General features: G+C 44.9%; 1 protein-coding gene across 1 annotated transcript in view; it reads left to right on the top strand.

Moving 5' to 3' along the window:
• Positions 1 to 18,133, top strand: part of Antxr1 (ANTXR cell adhesion molecule 1) — a 177,736-nt gene extending 159,603 nt beyond the window's left edge. The window contains exon 18 of the mRNA XM_051203441.1: positions 14,663 to 18,133. Within this exon, the coding sequence (XP_051059398.1) occupies positions 14,663 to 14,923 (261 nt within the window). The 3' untranslated portion in view covers positions 14,924 to 18,133. The remainder of the gene's footprint in view (positions 1 to 14,662) is intronic.
• The last annotated feature ends 1,477 nt before the right edge of the window (positions 18,134 to 19,610 follow it).

The raw sequence follows: 19,610 nt of genomic DNA, 5'->3' as shown, positions 1-19,610 counted from the left end.
ACTGTACACAGAGAGGCACCTGGTGCTGTTCTAGAGGGTTCCTTAAGATGTCATGACAAGGTGCCAACCTTCAAAAGAAAAGGCTGGAAAACACAAAGGCACCAGGTGGAAACAACTGTGGCCTACAAGGAGACAAGGCACCTGCTTTGTGTTTCATTCATTGATTAATTTCACCACTTCACAGCAGAAGCTTCCAGAGAATCGGGGAACAGTTGAAACCCATCACGCCCTTCTCACACCATCCCATAGCTGAGTTCCTCTGCCTCCTCCCCAGCCACATCTGTCAGCCTCAGGAACCTCTTCCTTAGTTAGCTGGGAGGGTGTCAGTGACCACAGCCTCAGCAGGGACAGTGGGCCAAACCACTCCCATTCCCAGTGAGGGTTCTGGAGGCTGAGCAGCCTTGGTCTTACCAAGCATGAGATCACCTTTCCTCTCCCAGGGGTTATTTGGGTTCACTGGCTGAATTCACTTAGGGCTGGTCTGTACAAGGCCCTGTGAGGCCCTAGCTCTATCTCTGTCCCTTGTGAGTAAGAGCCTGGGGAAAGGCCAGTCATTTGAAGAAGGCTGTGGAGTTGGACTTAAAGGCAAGGAGGACACACAGGTCATGCTTGTCCCAACATCTCAGCTCACTGGAAGAGGAGAGTCTGGGAGACAAAACAGTGACCAGAAAACATGGGAAACTGGACAATAAGTGGATGGAGTAGCCACAGCCCAGAGAGATACCTGGGTTGACTCCTGCCCTCCTCATCAGGCCTGTACAACCAGGTGATCAGATGATGCCACCCATTTAGGTGCTTTTGTTTAAATTATCCCAGCTCAAAATTGTTTTCAGACCTCCGCTAGGCTCCAATATTCTTCCTCATTATGAAGCCATGGAAAGGGCCAGGCCTGCTATGAGCATGTATCCTAGTGCCCTCTCTTCTGTGGCACAGGAGACACCACAGAGTTCTTCCCTGAGTCTGGTACTAATGAACAAATCAGAATAATTAGGGCTGGGCACCTAGCTCAGCAACAAAGCCCTTGCCTAGCATGTCTGCAGCCCTAGGCTTAAGTTCTGCTACCCACCCACTCATCCATCACCACCTGAATTGTTTTTATTTAGTAATTATAAAGACTGTTTATTTTCAGATTTAAAATAACTTTACTGTCCTTTACACCTTGCCCCTTTCCGAAGGGTTGGGGGCAAGTCTTCCTTTTAAAGGAAGTAATCTAACTAAGTGTAATCTAACTAAGTGTAATCTAACTAAGAATGTTTTCTCCCGGGTCATAGAGCTCAGCCTGGGCATCACAGATTCTGAACTGCTGAGGTGTCTCCTAAACCACAGAAATGAGGTTGGTGGGTACCAGCGCTCAGGTTCACTCCAGGCCTGGCTTTACATGGTTTCATAATGAGAAGGATATTAGAACTCAGTAGAGGCCTGAAAACAATTTTGAGGTTGGATAATTTAAATTAATGCTCCTAAATGAATCCCAGATTCTTGATGCTATAAGATTTCCATTTCTCTGACCACACAATTGCAGATGTTGTCCCTGAGCCTACAGGGCTCTGGAGACTTGTATCTTTGGCTTTGGTTTAGGAGGCAGGCAGGGTCATAGCAAGCCTCACCTGAGAACAGATGAACCCATAGGATAGTCAAGGGCTCGTGCTAGGCAGCCAGCTACCTAGTCAAAATTAGGAAGCACCCCTAAAGCTCTGCCAAACCCCAGGACATCACAGAGAGACTGCCATTGTCCCCATTGGGCTCTTCTTTGCAATAGAAAATTTTCTTTGAGTGTCTTCCTTGAATTATATAATTTCCCATAGAGAGCTGGCTGATCCAGCAAAAGCTCAAAATAACAAAACCAAACAAGAATGTCAATATGGTGTTCCCATGTGGGCAGGGGTCCAGAGGCCTTCTGCCTTGCCATCCCAGCAGCCTAGGGGTGGTCCTTATCCCAAGAATGGAAGAAGAGGCTATGCCCCTAACCTAGAATTGTGGTTGTGTGTATCACTTCTGCTTTCATTGTGAAGGAGGCCACACCCGTCCACCACCAACTGGGCTAGTTCTCTTGGTATCATTTACTCCATCTTAACTACCTTGTACAAGGCAAGCTGGGGAACATGGCCACACCCCAGTGCAACTCAGTCTATTGTTGAAGAGGGGGAGATAAACAGTAAACAGTTGTCCAGCTCTGTCCTTGTAATCTTTTGTGTCCACAGAAAGGGTAAACCTATGAAGAAAGCACCAACATCAATCTCGTGGACCAGTTTGGGGACTTCTTAATGGAAACTCAGAGGATTGTGAGGGAGAGGGAAGGGGGGCAGACAGGTTTTGATGTAAGGTGCCCAGGGTTCTGCTCCAGAAAAAGTATCTGGAGTACACTAAAATTCTTAAGGAAGAACAGTGGCATGAAAATCTGGGAGAAGAGGGAGGAGACCAAAAGAAAACAGATGAATCAGGGTGGCTGTGCTGTCCCTTCATTCCAATCTAAAAGAAAGGTGGTAGAATCAGACAGACCTGTATTTATCCCTTCAGTGTATCACTCACTTACACAGGGACCATAGCACATTATTTAGGCCTGCAGAGACTTTTCTGCCCTTCAAGTCAGGATATCAGTATTCACCAACAGTCAGAGGGACAGACACCATGGGAGACTGGTGTCAAGCAACGAGGACCAAACCTGGCCCAGTGCCAGGACCTAGTGAGTGGAGGGTTCTGTTATGAGTAGGTTTTTTTCCCTGCTGGCCTGATCCCACTGCTGAGCCAACCCCAATTAACGAACAAATTAACACACAGAGACTCTGTATTAGATATAGAGCTGTTGGCCAGTTACTAGTTTCTTATCAGCTAGCTCTGTCTTAAATATTAAACCATTTCTATTAATCTAAGTATTTCCACATGATCTCATCTTACTGGAGAGAGGGGCTAGCATTTTGCTTTCTGCCTTCTCTACATGCTGACTCCTCTTTATTACTTCTTCTCTCCTCCTTGTCTCCTAGTCCCACTTATCTTTATTGCTTTATTCATTAACCAATACAAAAAACATATTTATAGAATGACATCTCCCATCAGGGTTCAGTGGTACTTTAACTCCCTATGTGAGGCAGGACAATGGTCCATGTATGAAGTGCTGAGACCCTAGCCAGTAATACCCACTGAGGGTGCCCATCTCATCTGCTCAGTCCACCATAACAAAATGTTGTGAACTGGGTATCTTAAACAACACACATTTATTTCTTCCCATTATTGACAGGTGGCAGTCCAAAACCCGGATGCTGATATGCTCAGATTCCGGTGAGAACTTCCCTTCAGGCTGTGAGCTCACATGGTCTTTCTCCTTGCTTATAGAGCACTGATCCATCCTGAGGGCCCTAACTTTGAGACCCCATGAAACTCTAGTTGACTCCCAGGAACCCCATCTCCAAATGTCATTCTGTTAGGAATTTTGTCCTTCATTGTGCAAATTTGAGTCTATATTGAAACCATTCATAGGAAACAGTATGACAATCACAAATGCAAATTGTTCTTTTCAAATCAGTATTATCTCTGCTTTGGGAGAAGTGTTTTAAATACCTACAGATATAAGGAAAGAAGCTGTCCTAGAGATGGCATTGTCCACCCTGTGAGAAGATGGGGGAGATGGAGGAGAAGGAGGGAGAGGAGGAGAAGGAAGAAGAGAAAGAGAATGAGGGAGGAGGAAGAGAAGGAGAAACTGCCTCTCTTCAGACATGAGAGCACATAAGAACAGGAACAGATCTGAGCTATGTACCCAATGAATCACAATTTTATAATTTTACATTTTCATATCCAAGCTAAATAATGCTCTTGGCTAAGCAATCTTAGTTTATCTCTGGCACCAATATTTTTAGGCAAATACTGCAACATAAATAAAATAATAAATAGAAATACTACCCCAATGATGGGTCTAAGCAGTTAGAGGTCATCAAATGGACCATAGAGGAAAACAGGAGAAATAGCAGAGACACTTCAGTGAAGGACAGAAAATGAGAGAAGGAAGACAGCAAATTCCATTCATCTTGGCTCAGATTCCACTCAGGACACTGTGCCATGGTGTTTTCTTAAATCTTAGAAAAGTGCATTAAAGCAATGGCACTGCTGAGACCCATCCAAATAACAACTAAAACCAGACTCTTTGGCAAAGTAATCTCTGTGCTACTTGGCAGGACCGATGGAGTACACATTGAACTTCATGTCTCCAGTGAGTAGATGATGGTTTGATGCCAGCCCTGATTTTACAAGAGCAAAGTTAAGCAGTGTTTAGGGCACACCATGCTGGGTCACCATTCACTACAGTTCCTTCCTCTAGAAAATGTTGCCAACCTAACCCTCCTCCAAAGTACTGCCCACAAACCTGCCAAGCCCTTGTTTTCCTATGGTGAAAGGTCTGCATTTTTAGACCTTATCCCTGTTTAGTGGGTCTCACTTTGGTCTCTTGATCACAACCCCTTGATCTCTATCTGATCACACACACACACACACACACACACACACACACACACACACACACACACACACATACTTTTTCAGAACTAAGATCCATAAATAGGGCTGGAGAGATAACTCAGTGATAGAATGTTTGCCTTGCAAGCATGATGACTTGAGTTCAGTTTTAAGAATATATTTTTTAAAAAAAGGTTTGAGGGGCTGGAGAGATGGATCATTGGTTAAGAGCACTGGCTGCTCTTGCAGTGAACCTGGAATTGAATCCCAAAACCCTTATGTGTCTCACAACTGTCTATAACTCCAGATCCTGTAGATCTAGTGCCCTCTTCTGCAGCCAGTCCCACAAGTGGTGCTCAGAAATGCATGCAGGTAAAATGTCTATACACACATAAAGTAAATATTTTTTAATCAGACATGCTGGTGCACACTTGAAGTCCCAAGGCTAGGGGTGTAGAGACAAGTAGATCCTCAAGTCTCACTAGTCAGCCAGCCTCAAAAAAAAAAAAAAAAAAAAAAAGAAAAGAAAAGAAAAGAAAAAAAAGTACATGGCTCCTGAGGATGACACCCAAGTTTGTCCTTTGACCTCAACAACACATATGCACAAATGCATATGCATACACATGAACACACACGGGGGTCGGGGAGGACGTGGAATACAACAGAACATGTCAGTTTCATGTATTAAAATTTGGAAAGTGTTAAACCATTGTATGTCATCTGTTACATTTTATCTTTCTTGTTTACAGTGGTTTTCTGACTGTCCATCAAAGTCCTTCTCAACTTCGGTATATGAATACTTTTATTTATCTGAAAAGTGATTTATTGTAACTTAGGCATAGGTCAGACATGGATAAGCCAGCCTTTCATAGATCCATGACATAGTTCACATAGCTTAGTGCACTTCCTGTCTGTTATAGTATTTATTAAACTGTACTTAAAGACAACTTCAGCCAAACTGTCACTTGCAGCACAAGTGCTTCACGTGAGTACAGTATAGAGGGAGCCTGACCCTGAGCTGCTTCTGTACTGGTTATATGGAAGTTTGTGGCTGAGTGTTACAGGCTCCTATTGGAAGAGTGAACGTCCACTGGCAGATTTCAACATCACAGCTTCTTTCCCAGCCCTCTCTGGCATCTGTATTCTCTGTGCCACAGTAACCTCAGTTTCCAGATGTGCACTGCAAGGTGGCATCAAGGGAGCAGGAGGAATTAACATGATTACTGTCAGGGCTGGAGCCTCCAATTATGGTCAGGATTGCAACTTCTGTTAACCATCGGGTTTGTGTCTTCTGGAGATGTGTCTTCTGCTGCTGTCAGGGTCACATCTCCTGGTTATTGTCAATGTTGTGTCTTCTGTTGCTGCTAGGGTCACACCTCTTGGTTATTGTCAATGTTGTGTCTTCTGCTGCTGTCAGGGTCACACCTCCTGGTTATTGTCAATGTTGTGTCCTCTGCTGCTGCTAGGGTCACACCTCCTGGTTATTGTCATTGTTACATCTTCTTTTGCTGTCAGGTCTGCATGCTGTTTACCATCAGGGTTGTATGTACTTCATGGTTACCACTGGGTTGTGTCTCCCGTTTACCAATGGAGTTGTATTTTATGGTTCTGTTGAGACTGTCTTTTCTAGTTACTATTGGAGCCGTATCTTCTGGTTACCATCAAGGCTTCATTTTCCTGTCATTTGACAATCTTACCTTCTTTCCAGGGGTCAGAGGTGTCAAGTCTTACCCAATCAGGCAGTGGTACTTGAGAAGTGTTGAGTTCAGACTCCAAAAGAAAAGAGAGGCCAGAGATAGCTCTGATACCAGCTTCACCCAGTTGTGTCTGCACCCACTAGGCAAAGATGAGTGGCTGTCACTTCTGTATTGCTCCATGATTAACTATTCTAAAAGGTGCTAACTTAACTAAAGCTTACAATGTTTTCTTCAGATTGTCTGGTTTGAGCAGGTGCACATTAGATAGCTGTCATCCGAGATTGCTTGTGAAGCTGTGACCAGATAGTGGCTGAGGCTGAAGTTCCCAGAGCTTCCTGTTCTAGGATTCCCACATGGTTTCTTCACTCACCTATCTGTGCCTCCATGTGCCTCATATGGCTCCCTGGAGTGGAATAGCACAGAGCTAAAGCCCAGAGTGCGCGGAAGCCAGGAAAAGAAACTTCCAGGCTCTTAAAATCAGACTCAAGGCTATCACAGCCCTCCCATCACATGCCATTATTCAGGTCTGCCAAGGCCATTAGGGTCTGAGGAACAGAGGTGCAGGTGACATTGGGCCTTGACAGAGTGGCAGAACATAGGAGGGAAAAACTAAGGCAAGCCGGCACCACAGAGAGCAAAAGGAATTCTCTGCCCAGTTGGCTCTGAGAGGGGTCCCTCCCTGCTGCTCTTGGGTGGCCCAGTGATTGGAATGACGAAGTCAAGTGTAATTGTGTAAAATATTAGGGGATAAAGTTACTGTGCCCTCACCACCCCTGGGGAGGATAGTTGTTTTCTTCAGCCCTACTGGGCTGACCAGGCTCCAGAAGATGACCCTACACCTGTGCATATGTGGGCAGCATAAAGTGGACTCAGTGAGTTATTTTAAAAATGTTAAAAGAACAACAGCCCAGTAGGGAAGTTAACAAAGCTTGTGAATAGGCTAGTCACTAATGGTGTGGATAGAAACATAGCCTTGCTTGTATGAAACAACCACCATAGAAATGATTCCGTTCCCTCTGACTGTTATCCTGAAAACCATCACCTCAGAATACCATAGTTGAAATCATCATAAAACAGCATTGAGACTACAAGTTATTATCCATTTTTCTAGATGGAAAGTTGACAGTAGTATCAAAAAACTGTTCTGATACACTTTAGCTAAATTGGTGACTCTGCCTTTCATGACTAATGGATAGTTGAAAATATGCCTACAGCATCATTTGTAGTAGAGATAGGTGGATTCCTACTGCCTCACAATAAAGACTTTAATAGCTGTATCTGTTGATTCTGTGTAACAAAAGGTTGAAAACTTCAGAGAAGCACAGAACCTGTACAAGATGAGTAAGAAATCCCAGCAGGGGGGGGGGGGACTCCTCAGCCACACCCACAGCTGAGGAGCTATTGACTCTGGAGGAAGGGAATCTCACTCCTTTTCAAAGGTGACACCTGGCCAATTCCCCTTGCACTAGTGGACACCTCACAGCCATGTGCATGAGGGCAGCACTAACTAGACTCAGTGGATGAGTTGAAGGATACATAAAGCAAGGAAGGTGAGACACTGGGGAAAGATGAGAAAGGGAGAGCAGGGGCGGAGCGGGCAGATGTGGTAGACATCTATGAAAATTTCCAATAATAAAGCAAGAGAATAGCAGGGAAGTGAAGGGCTGGGCAGCGAGAGTGAGTTCAGTGATGGAGCCCTTCCCAAGCATGCACAAGGCCCCGGGTGCAAGAGACAGATTAAAGGAGAGGTATTGGATGTTTTACACAGCCTGATTTGACTGTGGTAAATGCAAACGCTCCATAGGTGTTTGTGTTTTCTAAAAAGGAAAAACATAGAGATGATTTTGAATCCTGTTACCTACATTTCTTCTCCCTGCCTCTGTTTCCTCTTTCTTTCATGTATTTTCCAAGTTTTCAACAAATATAGAACACATACAGAACTTTGTAATTGGATGAAAGAAGGATTTATATTAAATAAATCATATCTCGGTAGTAATTACTGACAAATGATATGTTCTTGCTAAAGGTAGGCCATTTAATTTCCACCATTTTCTTCATTTCTCTAGCTTCCTTGTGTTACCAAATATTTCCTCCATGCTACCCTTAGTTTTGGCATCAAAAAACCTGATTACAGAGAGCTCTCCAGCTTGTATGTCAGCAGAATGAATCAAGTAACCAAGAGAGTTGACCTTGGATCCTTTTCCCGGACAGCACATAAAAGCGAGCTAGAAGAGCTGAATTTTTTCTGGGTGGGGGGGCGTGAGGGGTGTGAATGCCTGCTTCACCCTGACAGCATACTTTCTCTTGCCCAGAGCTCACAAAATACCTGTACTGTTTATCTCTGTCGCAGAATTGAACCTATGATGTGAACGTTGCCATGAGAAAAGCAAAAGGGTGGTGTCATCTTTTGAAATGATGGATCAACATTAAAGTGTAGAGTTCAAAGACAGAAAAGAAAGTAGGTCAGAGAGATCCAGAGGAGCCAACCACAGCTTGTGCTAAGAGTTTGGGTACCCTGCAGATGGGAGACACTGGAGGGTTCAAGCAACAATAAAACTGAATGTGTATGCATACTTACTACATTTTATATACTTCTGCATATGTGTGTGCATACATGTGCATGTGTATTTATATATTGATATGTGAGACCAGTATATTAAGGGAAATTGGGCCCCAGAAACCTGTCTACTACCTGACCCATTTTAGAGGTGCAGTAGTAAAAATGGGGGAGAGTCAGGGGGTTAATGTCCTCTGCTTCTCTCTGACACACAGAGACACTGCTTCCCCCCCACACCCATTCTCATTTCTGTTCATGTTAATCTTAGGGTTGGTGGGTTGGTTCTACCTGCCTGCCTTCCACTACTTGGATGTTCTGATTCCCAGTACAGAGAATATTACTTACCTAGCCAAGGTTAGGTACTTGCCTCTGGTCCAATCAATGATGGCAACATCAAAGATCACAGACATGGCTGCTAGGGTCCATCTATGTTTGTGAGTCAATGACTCTGTCTCCACCTCTAGTCTGTATACCATGAGGGAAAGATCTTGATGCTTGCTCAGTACCAGCTGAAGCCCCTTGTGATTGACAGGCAATGCAGCAACTTAAGAAAGAGTGCAGTGACTCAGAGAGAAGATGTTACTCTGATGTCATTTCTCCTAAGGCATCACTAGAACACCAACTTCATCAGTTACATCAGCAGACATCAATGTACCAATGAGCTTTGTGGTCTAGCCTGAGAACCAGACTTTCTTTACAAGATTGATTTTCCCCAACCTGCATCCCAAACAGCAAGCTCCAAACAAACTTTGGAAGGCTAATCTTTTTGTAACTTGAGGAATGCCTACAGTCCTCCCAGCAAGACAGTGCATGTGAGAGCTAAGTCAGGGAAAGGGTATTTGGAGAAGAAATTTGGCTTGTATGCTATACTTTTTCCATGATTGCTTTAGTATTCTCTGTAAAATCCAATTTCCTTGAATGACCTCTGCTCATAGGAAACTATTTGGTTTAATTTGTGGGAGCCATGGCATATTTTTAACCATCTCCAAAGGCCAGCTCCATCTCTGCTGAGCGTGCCTGATAGCCAGATGTTTCCTAACACTCAGCAAACATGAGCTCACCCCTGGCACATTCTTTGCTCACAGTCACCCCAAAGCTCTTCCCCCATCTCCCCAGCATCCCACAGCTCAAACTCAGAACTCAGGGGCCAGCTGCATAAGAACAGAAGGTGAAGCCTCCAATGCTGAAATTTCCAATTTCCTAATATTTCAGAAACCTAACAAACAGCTGGAAGATATGCAGTACAAAGGATTGGAGCTAGCCAAACTAAGCAACATAAAAAGATGTGCAAACTGGCTGCCCAACAGAATCCAATTAAACTGCAGGCACAGCCACCCAGACCTGATGGAATCATAGAGCTCAGGGCTAAGGGCCCTTGGATGCATCTAGCCAGCACAGAAGACCAAAAGAGCAAGGGCCTCAGAGATGATTACTTTCCCCAGGTTTCACAGCAAGAGAGCATTAGGGACCAAACAAAGCCCCTGACAGACCATAGTCCCACACTGCCAGTTCCCTGTCTCCATACTTTCTACAGTTGAAGGGAAAACCTGAATGTGGTCAATAAGACCTTACATCCCAACCACACCATAATTAGGCAAAGGGATTTGTTAGGGGGGCAGTTACCTTTAAAAAATTAATTAAGCCCTGGGATCCATCCCCACCATGACATAAAAACTAAGTCTAGCTATACATGCTTGCAAGCCCAGCAGTTGGGAATAGAAACAGTCATCCTTGGCAATATAGCAAAATCAAGGCTAGCCTGAGCTGCATGAAACCTGCCAAAAGAGGCTGGGAGAGACCAATGGGAGCATGTCGGATCCTCAGCATGTCTCCCTAGGAACTGGAGAGAGCCCATGGCAAGGTAACTTAGGGATGTCTACATGGCCCTGTTATCATAGCCTGGACTTCTAAAATGCTAACTTATGAGGGCATGTGAGATTTTAAGAATATCCTGCTCAGAGACCCATGGCTATATAGGGATTACTTTTCAAGTGACAACTTGGACCTTGATATCTTAGTAGGAGCCCTAGCTTCAAGGAGAGACCCTGAGGCTTGGAGATATTTGAAAACAGCACCAAGTTCTGTGCTGCTCATGTCATTGAAAAATATTCATAGAGCTTAGGACAGGACTGGCTGGGTGTCCTGCAGGTAGAATGAGGTCAGCACCATAGGATCTCTTGTCATCATAAGTGGAGCCATTAAAGAGCTCTGCACTAGAGAGAAACTGAGCAGCAGACTTACATTCTGGAACAACCTCTCATATCTGCGAGGTGAATTACTGGACTGTGGCCAAGTGCTACACTGTGTAAAGCTAGCCATTGGTCCTTTGAGAATCTTTTTGCACTTATTATTCGTATCCAGGATAATAATAAAAAGAAGGCATTCCTGAGCTGTGCAGAACTAGGCTTTATTCCCACATGATCTGTTGCTGCCTGTGTGGTTTTGAACAAATTGTTTAAATAAGTCTGAGCCTATTTCTCCCTTTCATTTCTCCCCATGGAGGTAATGATGCCTAGCTCATAGGATTTTGAAGTGCTCATGGATGAAGATGATGTATATGCGGGGGGGGGGGGGTAGTATTTCTGATTACCCTCCCATTGTAGTAGAGAATATTACCACATTTTCCTCTTGAACTTTTTTGTGTGTATGGTACTGAGGATTGAGCCTAAGATCTCATGTGTGCTAGGAAAGTACTCTACCACTCAGTTATATCCCCAGGTCTTCTGCCAAAGGGGCTAGAGAGGTGGCTATGTGGTTAAGAGCATTAGCTGCTCTTGCAAAGAACCCAAGTTCAATTCCTAGGACTCCTATGGTAACAACTCACTACCATCTGTAACTCCAGATCTAGGAGATGTAACAACTTCTAACCTCCAGGCATATACATGGTGCACAGACATATGTGCAAGCTAAACACCCATACACACAAACTTAAAAAATAAAAATCTGGCAGAGCATGTGCTACTAGTGTTGTGGGGAAAAAAATGGCATTCTTATTTTGTTAATAAAGAAGGCAAGGTAAACCAAGGTCAAAGCCAGCCTTGGATATGACTCAAACCACCCAGAAACAGCGCTGGGGAGAATTAAACTGAATTGCAAGGGGCCAGTATCATGAGAGAAAGCTTTGGTCACCATAGCAACCTTTTTAACCAAACACTGGAGATCTGCTGGCGTGTACAACACTAATGACATCTGGTCTTTCTATTATTCCCTCACAAGCAAAAAATAAAAGTGAAAAGGGAAAGAAAATGTCCTGTGAACGAATCGTTATGCCAATTATGTGTCTCATGTTTGTGCTGGCGCCTCTAGTCCAGGTTATTAGAACTCTTGGGAGCCACACCACTGTTTGAAGAGCCATTTCTTACTGTAAATTGCCCCAGGGCACATTTGTGCTTAGTCTGTACATTTTCTCAGTAAGATAAGTTTAGATGTATCATCTGTCAGCTGCATGAGCAAAGCACTGTGGGAGGTCCTGCACAAAATGAGTGACAGCAGCTATGTAGCAACAGGATGACAGGAGGGCTACTGAGTGAGGCTGCTTCCATGACCTCCTGTGTATGTCTTATTTATTCCCTGTGCACTAATTTTTATCATAGATGCCATGTGTGGTGTGCAACTCAGCACTAAACCTGGAGTCAGATCTGATGCTACTTCCAGCTGCATCTCTACTACAGGGGAGACCAGTTCTGTCTCCAGCATCTGTTTCCCCATCAGTAGAGGGCAGCACTAGATTCAGCTGTTTCCCAAATGTGGTATATATATAGCACCATTGTTCTAGACCCTTCCCTGAGGGTGATTAAAGGACTCACTGTGCCTATAACTGGCCAGTGTTCTCAAGAGCCCCAGTATGCATCACAGATTTGGACTCCCAGCGTGGGCTCTGTGCAGATGATGGTGGAGGGCCAGGAGCCCCTGAGCCTGCAGACAGAAGAACCTCTGGGGAAAGCTGTGTGCTCAGTTTCTTACAAGAGCAAATGGCCTTCTGGACTAATTGGCTCAGAGGCAACTTTAAGATCTGAAAGTAGAGGGGACTGAACCTCATCTCTAGCAGCCCAGAATCTCCATCTTTAAAGGACCAAGGTTCCAGAAGCCATTTGTGCACGTTAGAGAAGGTAGCTCCATAGATCCTGACTCTGAGTTGTCAGTGTGGGATTTTTATCACAGACAACCATAACATCTTAAAGGAAAAGAGCCCTATACAATGACATTGGAAAATTGTAACAGGGCTTAGCTTCACTCAACTGTAAAAGCTGCCTGGCCAGTGGTGACTTTACAATTGTATTGATGGGAGCGCCCTTAAAGCTAGCCAGAGCTGGGATCTCTGGGAGGGAAAGTGAGAAGATGCCAGCTGGTTGCTGTCATTAGCGGAGCCCCAACAGAGACCCAGTAAAGCTTGGCCTTGGCTTTCATCTTGTGACATGCCCACACAAAGGACCCGGGTGCTGGCACCTGTGTGGGATGTCATAATTCATAAATAGATACAGTCTGGCCCTTTCTTACCCAGACACTTTGTCTAACATGACGTCTTAGAAAAGCATTTCCAGATCATTGCTAATGCTCCCAAAGCCTCTGCTTTTCCCAAGTGGCTTCAGACAATTCCATTCTGATTGTGACTCTCCTGACCTTCCACACAAAGCATCCTGGAAGGTTTCTTCTTGTAGAAAAGCAAAATGTCTCCTTTGTCAGGAAAGGGTAAGCATTTACAGATAAAATGGCAGTGTGCTGGCTGTGATGTGTGCTAAAGACAGTAAATACCCAAAGACAGAAAAATACCCAAGAAAGCAAAGAGGGATGGAGGCCAGTGTTACCCAGGAGGATGGACAAATGACCTGAAAGATGGGACACTTGGAAGAGGAAAGGTTCTCTTGGCCTCCTCATCTCCCATCCCCCACAAGCTTTCGCCTTGTTGATTCATTACAGGCCAAGTGTCAGGATGCCACACACACACACACACACACACACACACACACACACACACACACACACACAAACACCTTGTACCTTAAATTCCACAACCTGGCCCTCCGTGTTCCCCTTCTGGCACTTCCCTGGAGTCTAATTGAGGGGCTGGGGGCTCTCTAGACATGCCTCCACCGAGGCTAGAATTACAGGTTGTGTGTCAGTGTGGAGAGACGTCTAGGCTGTGCTCTGTGCTGGCAGTGAATAAATGAACAGGAAAAGAAAGAGAAGGGCATACTCAGAGGTGACAACCCCCCCCCATGGCCTTCTTTGGAGGGAAGATGATTCTGTGACACATGGTGGAGACAGCCACAGATGCCCATGGACCTTGGAAGCCAAGGCAGGTCAGGAGCACACAAGGTGGCCATGTCCTGGCCTGGCTGGGGGTATGGGGGAGCTTGTCAGGAGACTGCCACAGGGCAAGTGGGGTAGGGAGGCTGGTGAAAGGCAGCAGAGGGCACAGCAGATGAGATTCCTCAGGCTCTGTACTCTTCAGGGTCTGTTTGGGGAGAGGATGCAGAGGTCTCTCAGCCACACATGGAAAAAGCCAGAAGACATGCCCACTTATCAATAAAAGGTCTCTGTTGAATTTCTTACAAAGACAGGTGTGGAGAGTCTGTGATCAGACCCCAAAAAGAGCAGCCTGGTATGAAGGGCCTAGGGATGGGGACTTGTGTCTCAACCTCAGCTTCCTTTCCAGGGAAGGGAATGCTGGTCACACCCTACTGGCAAGGCTAAAAGTAAATGTGACGTTCTCCATAATGCTATGGTCCAGCTGGTGCCAGTCTCTTCCCTCTCCCCACCCAAGAAGGTGAGAGACTGTAAGGGAAATGAGACCCAGTCAGGCCAGGAAGGAAAAAGAATTCAAAGGGACCAGTGGCTAATGTGGTACCGGGTCACCAGGTCAGCAGCAGCCATTGTGTCCCTTGTCCCTCACACATTCTTCCAAGGGCCACTGTGCTCAGCACCTGCCTTGTCCATTAATGGTCCTTCTCTGATTTTCTTCCAGGGGCGCTGCATCAACTTCACCAGAGTGAAGAACACTCAGGCAGCCAAGTACCCACTTAACAACGCCTACCACCCCAGCTCCCCACCTCCTGCTCCTATCTACACACCCCCACCCCCTGCTCCCCACTGTCCTCCCCCAGCCCCCAGTGCCCCCACTCCTCCCATCCCCTCTCCACCATCCACTCTCCCCCCTCCTCCTCAGGCCCCACCCCCCAACAGGGCACCACCTCCCTCCCGACCTCCTCCAAGGCCTTCTGTCTAGAACCCAAAGTCTGTGCTCTGGGCTGCCTGAGAAACTCCAGGAGGAGGTTCCTCTACTGTCAGAAAGATCTTCCCAGCCCAAGGTGGTGAGTGGTGACTGACTCACAGGATTTAAAAGTCGTGATGGGCAGAACAAAATGAAAAATTTGGACTGCCTAAAGACAAACAATGAGACAATTGCAATCATATTTCTAGCCTGTGACCCCTCACCTCTAGAAGAAGGTTCCAGAGATGGCTATACTGCCAAGATGCTCTCAACTAGATCATGTCCCATGGAGACAAGGAAGAAAGTAATTTCCGAGAATGGAATGCAGCATTGGATAAGAAATAACCTGGCTGAGTTCGGAATGCCGCCTTCTCCATGACTTGACTCTCAACAAGGCCATCCTTACCCCTGAGCACCACCCTGCAACAATGAAAAGGTGTGGTGTCCCTAGGATGCATCAAGCAGATATCCAATGGGGATCTGCAGGTTGTCTTACATAAGAACACATGCTTTATTCTCCTTCCCAAACCTCCCAGTTTCCCAGTGAGGAGGGAAGCATCATTTGTGATGGGAAAGGTTGCCATGCTAAGACATTAGTGGAGTTGGTCCTTAGCACTGATGAAAAACACTGATGGGAGCATTCAGCTATTACATCTAGAGCTGGTTGGCTTCAGCCCCTAAACCACCAAGTCATTATCAAAGGCAACCTGCTATTGATTCATCTTAAACATCGAGGTTTGGCTTTGGCATGGATCAGAGCTGATCACATGGCACCTTCCACATAAGATCACAAGGTGCTTTATCAGCGAAGGACCAGAGATTTTGTTTCAGAGTCAGTAGTCCTGCCTTGATAAGAAAACTACTCCCAGTTGATTCACTCTGGAACAGGCTACCATGTGTAGAGACTGGTGTAATTCTCCTTAACCTTCAATCTACTCAAATATCACCAGTTATTTAAAAAGGGAAAATACACCATGTGTGTAACACAGAAGAGCTCTGCCTGAAACTGCCACCCTATCCCTCCACGTCATTCTGAAGGTGCCTGTCAGTGAGCCCTTTAACCTCATATAAAACCTGGATATTGTCACCCATGAAAACAGAGGTCATTGTCAAAGGCAGCACATCCAAAATCATGCTTCCACCCTTAATTTTCCACGGGCTCTGAAATTTCTGTCTCAGGCTCCTAAAACTCTAAACTCTTCCCTGGATCAAAAGATAAAATCAATACAAGTTTTTGTGCTTTGGGCTGCAGTCTACAAAGATCCCTTAAGAACTCAAGTTAGCCTCCTTCTTTCAGCTGGTTTAGAACAGAGGATCAGGTGTGGCACATTCCATACAGACCAATTCTTGTTCCCAAGGCAGACATTATTAATCAGTCTCAGAACTACATATTTTTCCACAGTACTTCAAACCACAGCTCTAATGGCCTATCAGTCATCAGTTAGAACTGACAGAGATAAACACTATTTGCAATCCCTACCTTAGAGAAGCAGAGGAGAATGGGGGAGTCACCAGCATAAAAGGTATTGTCTGGGGGAAATTGACCTGGGAGTGCCTAAGTCCATGACCATGATGTCCCATCTATGGTGTCAACACCAAAGTAACACTTCCAAGTGTACTTCAAACCTCGCCCTTCTCCCTGTTAGTTGCCATTCCCCAGTTTTCAGGATTTATGACAAGTGACCTCCCTCACTCTTACTGTACCCTGTACTGTCTACTTGTAGAACAAAGCTTCTTTACTGTAGTCCCTCATTAAGCAAGGGCCTAAATGTCTCAGCCATTTGTGGTGACATTGCTAGGCCCTAGAAAACCATTCCTAGGAGAATGGGCTCCCCAGGCTCACAGCATGCAGACATTAAGTCCTCCTGGCAACTGTTTTGACTGCTGGCAGTACAAAGCAGGCCACCCCACCTCACTGCTACACAATTGTGCAGCATTAGAAAGTCCAAACTAAGATGCTGGCATTGCTGCTCAACAAAAGTGGGCTCCAGGGAAGGCAGCAGGCTCCCAAGAGGAGGCCACCCTGTGCCCTGTGCAGTTTCCCAAGAGGCCGTGTGAAGTGTCCGAAGAATAAGGAATGTTGACACATGGTTATTCTGAGAAGAATTGCAAGGTTTGACCTTAGAATTGACCCAATATGTCTTCCCTGGTCATTCAGAATTATGGTTAGAAGTTTCTAGAAATTGAACAAGGTTACTACCTTTCATAGGAGGCTACTCTGGGCAGGAAAAGTCTACCTGGCTTAAAGTCCATCAGTTAAGTGTCATTCCCTGTAAGCAGCAGGAGATAGTGGTTGTAATTAGGAAAATGTATGTGTCATTTGTTTGACCCCTTGTTATTGTCTTTATAAAGTTTTTTATATAAAAGCCAAATTTTGTTGTATATATTCATATTCCATATGACAGATGGAAGCACGTCCTATAGGTGTGAATAAAAAGAACAGTTGTAGTAAATTATTAAAGCCAGTGATATTTCATGGCAGGTTACTCTACCAAGCTGTGCTTGTTGATACCCCATGACCAACTGCTTTAATGTACAAATAGTTATTGAACTGACGACGCCCTTGTTTACACAACATCAATAACACCTTGCTGAGAACTACAGTCAGTTCCTGTGCTGACAGCTTGCTCACAAATAGGGTCCCGCCTGGAGCTTGGCACACGCTTCTGTGAGACAGATAAGAGAGGTCTTTCCCCAGCACAGGGGACAAAGCTACCCATAAACTAATGGAATGCTAGCTCTCCAACTAGGGGTGGGGTCTCCCTAGAATCCTTAGGAGGAGCAGAAATGGTCCTCACTTGCCACCTGCACACAATGTGATGGTGGAAAACCCATCAAACAATAATTCAGCAACAGTTCAAGAACAGAAGGAGTTAATGCTGTGTAAAATGGGTGGAATTTGTTTGTAAGCTATATAAAGCCTGTCTGTACTCACCAGGAGGAAGGGAAGGGAACATTCTGGTCAGTTGTCTTAGTTATCTGAGTCTGGCTACATTATCATGCTTGGAGAACCAATTTAAAAGAATTAGAATATGATTTCTGAATGTACGTAACCTTAAACTCTTCTCTTTTTCTATGGTAATTTAGTTATGGATGTTCAGCGTCTCTGGGCTGTTGTATGAAAGCTCTGTCATCGCCATACTGTGCTGTAGGAGACTGGGCTGAACCTGTACAATGGTATACCCTGGAAGTTGCTTTTTTAAAATAATAATAAATACCTAAAACCAGCTCTTTTCCTTGTGATTTGTGTGCTTGTCATAAAAATAAAGTACATGTTTTTTAAGTACTTACCAAGAGGTCATAGGCTAGTGAGATGGCTCAGCTGGTAAAGGCACTTGCTGCCAAGCCTGGCTGACCACCTGAATTCAATCCCCAGAACCCACATGGTAGAAGGAGAGAACCCACTCCTAAAAGTTGTCCTCTGACCTCCATATGCAAACTAAAGCATGCTAGCATCCACATAAATGCAAGCACAGACACAAAATAAATGTAAAATACCTTAAACAAAATAGCTATCACCCTGTACACTGAAATACATCTTTCTTCAAATTAGTTTGTATCTGCTAAATTTTTTTTATTGCTTTCTTTAGCTCTAAGATTCAAGATGGTCTTCATTTCTAGTAAGAATCTTCAAATTTAAAAGTGAATTCTTAGTAAATGAAAAATAAAAACTGAAGACAGAGAAATTCAGACCAAAAAAAAAAAAAAAAAATAGACTGAGGCAGAGACAGGAGGATTGCTGGTAGTTAGTGGCTTGCCTGAGCTCCTGCCTCAAGCAAACACACACACACACACACACACACACACACACACACACACACTGTGTTGGTGTTATGATTTGAGTCTGAAATACACCCCCACGGGCTTCTGTGTTTGAACGCCTGGTACTCCAAGGTTTTGGAGGGCCTCCAAACCTTCAGGGAGGTGGGGCCAGGATGGCAGACATGAGTCACCCAGCAGCATTGAGGGCTAAAGCTGTGGGTTTCTCCATGATAGAAGTCACCAAGTTCCTACCACCGTGGATTCACTCAGCCATGCCCTCCTTGCCATGACAGATGTGACTGAACCCACTTTCTCTCAAGTTGCCCCCTGCAGGTACTTGACCTCATAGGGAAGTAACTAATATAACCAGTGAGTACTTGACCTCGTAGGGAAATTACTAACACAGGCAGTGAAAATGGATTTGGTTGCTGAGGCAGGAAGGCAATAAGTTCTTCTCACAGAGCACCTGGCCAGGAAATGCTGTGATGATTTCATGCCCATCACAGAATCTGTCACTGTCTTTACCCTGTCTCTGCTTGTGGTCCCAGTCATGCTGTTCCCCTAGCTCCCCACCCCCTCAGTGAAGCTGCTTGCATTTAGGGAGATAGTCTTTTTCTAGTTCCATGTTTATTTCTTATAAGACTTCATCAGGCCTAAATTAATCTTAATCAAAATAAGAACATCTGTAAACACGATCAGGCCACCATTTCCCCCCAAGTTTTCATTAATATTCACTTTAAAGTTTTGGGCAATTTATGCATTTTTTAATTGCATCCTTAATACAAAACCTGAGATAATTATCTAGCAATTTGAAAGGAAAACAGGAAAGCTGGAATCCTTTCTTACACCTTACACCAACAATGATTCCAATTGTTTCATACTGGGAAAATGGGGCAGGAGAGATGGTCAGCAGTTAAGAGAACCTGCTGCTCTTCCAGAA

This window comes from Phodopus roborovskii, unplaced genomic scaffold (assembly GCF_943737965.1).
Source record: "Phodopus roborovskii unplaced genomic scaffold, PHOROB, whole genome shotgun sequence".
NCBI classification, from domain to species: domain Eukaryota; kingdom Metazoa; phylum Chordata; class Mammalia; order Rodentia; family Cricetidae; genus Phodopus; species Phodopus roborovskii.
The sequence above is the reverse complement of the archived record's forward strand: the minus strand, read 5'-3'. Positions and strand labels throughout refer to the sequence as shown.